Below are 6,327 nucleotides of genomic sequence, written 5' to 3' on the forward strand. Positions count from 1 at the left end.
ATTCTATGGCCTAATAATTTCTTCACGTTTCTAGATATATTCTTACCAATATATCTAGAAATGCTATATTAAATGTGTGAGAATTTGTATGGAAAAAGTTAATAATGCAATTCAGAGCGCAGTGCAACTTCACAACGTTCTAGTATTCAAAAGAAACATTTCATGGTTAGGTTAGGAATTAGTTGCTCTATTGATGTATAATGAAAAAAATAAAGATATAGTAATCAAGAAAAACTCTTGACATTGTCTGCCACTCAGTTTGATGCCGTTAAAGCAAAGAAAAATTATACATTATAATTCAGTCAAATCATTATAGATGCTTATCTTGCAATATGTTAAAGGTTTACCTGGATCCAAATCAGAAAGGGGTAGTTATGGTACATTTCAAATGCAAAAAAAAAAAAAAAATTATATCTCTTGTGCTTGGCAATTTCTTAAGAGGGAATAATTTATCTAACTCATTATGCTATTATCAAAAGCAATACTGTTTGTATTCTACCTTTTGATAGGTAAGAACAGTAGTGTTAGTTGTACACAGCACAGGAAAAAATATAAGGTACATAGGCACAAAAAAAGAAACAATTTTTATATTTACTAAACTGTAAACTGTCTGCATGTGACTATGGATCTCTCTCTCTCTCTCTCTCTCTCTCTGTGTGTGTGTGTGTGTGTGTGTGTGTGTGTGTGTGTGTGTGTGTGTATGTGTTTGTGTGTCTGTATGTATTTGAAAAAAATCTATTAAAAATTACTTTTCAATTTTCTTATTACCCCAATTTTAAAAGATTAAAAAAAATACTTCTGTGTGCACAGGTGCCTTGCCTACATGTATGTCTATAACAAAGAAAGTGTCAAAGAGATCTCATGATACTGAATTATCTGTAAGCTTCTGCAAAAGTGCTGAGTCCTTTGGAATAGAAAACCCGAGCTGTAACTATTAAACAACATCTTCAGCCCCTTATTCTACTCATTTTGCTTTTAAAAATTTAAAGCCTGCTGTTGACTGACTGATATCACTAATGGACAACAGGACAGAAATGACATGGTTCATCCTGACAGGACTCACTAATGACCCACGACTGCAGCTTCCTCTCCTCATTACATTCCTTCTCATCTATACAATCACCTTTGTTGGAAACCTGGGACTGATTCTGTTGATTCTCCTGGACTCTCGGCTCCACACCCCCATGTACATTTTCCTAAGTAACCTGTCCTTTGTGGACTTCTGTTACTCTTCAACAGTCACTCCAAAGGTTATAGCTGGATTCCTTACAGGAGACAAGATTATGTCCTACAATGCTTGTGCCTCTCAGATGTTCTTTTTTGCAAACTTTGCCAATGTGGAAAATTACCTCTTAGTCTCAATGGCCTATGATCGTTATGTAGCAGTGTGTAAGCCCCTACATTATACCACCACCATGACAACACGCCTGTGTGCAGGTCTAGTCATTGGCTGTTATATATGTGGCCTCCTCAATGCTTCCATCTATACTATGGATGCTTTAACTCTTTCCTTCTGTGAGTCCAATGTGGTCCACCATTTTTTCTGTGATGTTCTGGCAGTCATGATTATATCTTCATCTGATAGACATATTAACGAACTTATTCTTGTTTATGCAGCCAGCTTCAACGTATTTTTTGCCCTTACACTCATCTTAATATCTTATATGTTCATTTTTACTAACATATTAAAAATGCATACAGCTGCAGGATATTGCAAAGCTTTCTCCACTTGTGCCTCACACTTAACAGCTGTATCAATTTTCTATGGGACAATCATATTCATGTACTTACAGCCTAGCTCTAGTCATTCCATGGACACTGACAAAATTGCATCTGTGTTCTACACCATGGTAATCCCCATGTTGAACCCTCTGGTTTACAGCCTGAGGAACAAGGATGTGAAGAATGCATTCACAAAGATTGTATTAAGGTCAAGATGATAATTAAGCTTTGATTTTAGATTTAATAAGGCAAAACATGTGGATACATTCATTTTATTTTGATTTTATAATGAATAACATCTTCCTACCTTACTCCAAATTCCAGAACATGAAGTGACAGATTGACCTAGACAGTAGTGTATTGGCTTTTGGAATGTTATAATATTTTCAGAAGAGTAAGACATGAATAACCTGGCAATTATAACATTAGGTCACACTGTGGAAAATATAATTCACTATACTATTTTATTTAATCTTTTTCAACACAATATTTTTCTAACACATCAATAAAATCAGTGCAAACTGGTACATACAATGTCTTAAAGACAAGACATACTCATAAGAAGAAGCCTATTGATATTAGATGTCAGAAATTTCCAGTAATATGACAATTTGTTATCTATATACTCTTTTGTGTTCAACAAATTTTGCTCATATAATAGGCATGTCCAGATAAACATAGGAAAATTTAATTATTTAATGACTACAGTACGAGGTTGTATTTACAACTGATACTTGAAACAAGTAGAGTTAGTTCAAAATGTTAATGCTTACCATCTCCAACCGCAAGTGCTCCCTAGGATAGAACCAAAAGTCACTGGAAAGGAAGCTATATATTTCTTTATTTCTAGCTTGTGGCACTATGTTGAGCACAGTGGCACTTGCCTCTTCTCTCAGCATTTAGGGCCTGTGTCTGAGTATTACTTAAGTTGAATGTTTCAAGATCAGCCTAAGAAAAACAATATCTAAGCACCCACAACCATAGAGAAAAATACACAAGGAAATGAGATATATGAACAGTTAAGTTTTGAATTATTTTCATTCACATCTTATTTGTCCTGAAAGAACTTGTGCTTCCTTCTTTAAACTCATGTTTATAATCCACTTTATATTGTGGGGAGGATCACCAGTCATATTTGCATGATACCGGTCACTTACTTGGGTCTCAATAAATGATAGTTGCCACAAAAACAAAATGTCAATTGCTATTATTCTACAGCCCATTGAAGGGTTATCTGAATAGTATCACAAGTCAAAAAAAGGAGATACCTCCTTTATTTTTAATTATTTATTTCTTTAATTATATATTCACTCTATATTCCAATCACACCTCCTGTACCATCTTTCTTCCAAGTTTCACCCTTACAAATACTACCGCCATTGCCTCCTTCTCTTCTCTGAAAAGGGGAAACCCATTGAATACTACTCTACCCTGGAGCATCTATTCTCTCCAGTACTAGAAAGATACTTTTCCACTGTGGACCCATCAAGCAAATCAAATAATGTGGAAAGGGTATTTAATGTCAGGGAACACATACTGAGACAGCCCTGTCTACAGGGTCCACATGAAAACCAAGCTGTACATTTGCTACAAATGTTAAGGATTTCTAGATCCAGCTCCTGGATGTGCCATGATACATGATATGTGAGTCCCAGATTAGTTGATTCTGTAAGTCTTCTTGTGGTCTCTTTTACTTCTATGACTTTCTCACTTTTATCCCCCACTCTTCTACTGCTTAATGTTTAGCTGTGTGTCTCTTTATCTGCTTCTACCCAATATGCATAACACCTCTGAGAAGACAGATATGCCAAGTTCTTACCTTCAAGCAGAGAAGGGCACCATTAAGTGTCAGAATTTGCATCATTCAAATGGATGGGTATCAAGTTGGGGCAGTCATTGTTTGGGAGGTCCCTTCCTTTCTACTCCATATTTACCCTGAAAATGTTATAGGCAAGACAAATTTGGGATTGAAGGTTTTGAGGGTAGATTGATATCCTGTTACCTTTATTATATTTCTTCCTATCATAGGCTTCCATGTAATTATGACAGATGTCTATTCCTACTGATTTTCATTCTTACTCCTACCTCTCTTACTAGATTTAAATATGTGTATGATAAAATGAATAAAACTTTAATAAATATAATATTTAGGTGAGATATATGTACAGACTGGTAATTTTCAGATGCATATCTTTATACCTATTGAGATCTTATCTTTTTTTAATTGAACAACTTTATTTTTAAAGAACAAAGATAAATTTACAGATTTTAATAAATAAATGTGGTCATTTCTCTGAAAATTGGGGGTTGATATACCTCTAAACTTAGCTATATCATTCCTATTTATTTGCTGTTTGATTTTTCTTTGGAAAAATATTTAATAGAGGTAGTGTCTAAATAAAAATATTTTGGATAGTTTGGTCTTTTTTCATTGAAAAATATAGCATTACCAATATCACCATAATCGATCATTTATTTGCACTTTTTATGACATTATGACAGTTAAACTTTATTGAGAACCTGATCAGATAGAGGCCTAATATCTAAAGTATACAAAGACTCAAAAAGCTAGACACCAGAGAACCAAATAACCCTATTAAAAATGGGGTACAGAGCTAAACAAAATGTTCTCAGTTGAGGAATATCGAATGGCTGAGAAATATCTGAGGAAGTGCTCGACATCCTTAGCCATCAGAGAAATGCAAATCAAAACAACCCTGAGATTCCAACTCACATCAGTGAGATTGACCAAGATCCAAAACTCAGATGACAACAGATGCTGGCAAGGTTGCGGAGAAAGAGGAACCCTTCTTTACTATAGGTGGGGTTGCAAACTAATACAACCACTCTGGAAATCAGTCTGGTGATACCTCAGAAAAGAGGACATAATACTACCTGAAGACCCAGCAATTCCACTTCTGGGCGTATACCCCAGAGACACCTTAGTACACAACAAAGATATATGCACCACAATGTTCATAGTAGCTCTATTTATAATAGCCAGAAGCTGGAAAGAATCCAGATGTCCTTCAGAAGATGAATGGATACTAAAATTGTGGTACATTTTCACAATGTAATACTACTCAGCCACCAGAAACAATGACTTGACCAAATTCTTAAGAAAATGGCTGCATCTAGAGAATATCATTCTGAGTGAGATAACCCAGTCACAAAAGAACAGACATAATATGCAGTCACTGATAATGGGATGCTAACCCCAAAGGCTCACACTGCCCCAGAAACAACTCACAGACTGTATGAAGTCCAAGAAATAAAGAAAACAAAACAAAACAAAACAAAAAAATCTTTATACAACAAGAAAACTTTGACTATTTCCATGTTACATTTTGTTTTACATGTACTTCATGCTCATTGTAACTATTAAGTTTTCAATGCATACTATCAAACCTTTAAAAAACTCAAGTACTGACTAACAAATATATTCATACAGTTTTATGTAAAAGTTATTTTAAAATCTGAAAAAATGTACTGACAAAAATGTATTGTATAATTTTATGCAAAAAATGCTTAAAATCTGTACATTTATCTTTGTTTTGTAAAATAAAGTTGCAAAAAAAAAAAAGAAAACCTGATTGGATATAGACCCACTATGAAAACACATTCAGTATATCTGGTGGTTATTTATAGAAAGTTTCAACTTGAAGTGGAACACAGCCATGATATTAGCGATTATCATTCAATGAGCAGTTATCTGAGCACACAGGAATAGTAGAGTTTGGATGGGTCTAAGAACTCATCTTTGTTCCTTCTAAATGTGAATCTTACACAAAAACTCTGGGTGAATATTTCTTTTTTAAATTTAAGTTTATACATATATAAAGTAATATACATACAAAGTTTGCAAGACATAATTGTGTAAATAAGATCTTTTGATCTCAATATCTACTTATTCTAGAGAGACACTTCAGAAAATGTTGCTATAAATAACAATTTACTAATTGATAGGATCATATATACAAGAAATCAACCACCATCATGTATTACTGAGACCCTGAAAAAAGAAAACAATGACTTCTTTTTGGAAATAAGAATGGAAATCGCAAATAGTATTCATTGGTGTAGGTAGTCCAGTCCATGAGGCCCCTCAACTTCAAGGGATATATTACATGTATGACTACAACATAATAAGCCTGGAAATGAGTCCACAGACTGGTGAACCACAAGGAATACTTTAGTGTCATTGAAGAGAATGCAGGATCCAGTAGTACTCACAGCTTTGAATGACATATGGATGTTACCAAACACATTGTTTATTTTTTACATTAGTGATTACATTCGTATAATTTAAAACCAATTTAAAGTTTTGAAAGTCCACTTGTCTCTAAACTAAAATTTTAAAATGTATTTTACATAAGGTCATATATTCCATACAGTCATCTAGTATTCTAATTTCTCAAGGATTGAAAAAATATTCTAAGCCAAAGAATTTTCAAGGACATATACAAATTTCAGTTCTTTTAATGGTCAGACTTCATGCAAAGAAATTACCCTTAGGAATATTTATATTTTTGTAAGCTAAATTTTTATGTAGAACATCTATTTATTGTACTGATCCAAAAATTTTGGCCTGTTCTAATTATATAT

At 33.7% G+C, this 6,327-nt stretch overlaps 1 protein-coding gene across 1 annotated transcript; it reads left to right on the forward strand.

The window, feature by feature from the left end:
- Window positions 1-1,016: 1,016 nt before the first annotated feature.
- Window positions 1,017-1,940, forward strand: LOC308416847 (olfactory receptor 5B3-like; the record flags this gene model as incomplete). The annotated part of the gene is made up of 1 exon (XM_080911939.1): window positions 1,017-1,940. The coding sequence occupies one exon, from the start codon at window positions 1,017-1,019 to the stop codon at window positions 1,938-1,940; it is 924 nt and encodes a 307-aa protein (XP_080768065.1).
- Between the last annotated feature and the right edge of the window lie 4,387 nt (window positions 1,941-6,327).

This window comes from Micromys minutus (assembly GCF_963924665.1).
Source record: "Micromys minutus genome assembly, chromosome: 2".
In the NCBI taxonomy this organism is placed as follows: Eukaryota; Metazoa; Chordata; class Mammalia; order Rodentia; family Muridae; genus Micromys; species Micromys minutus.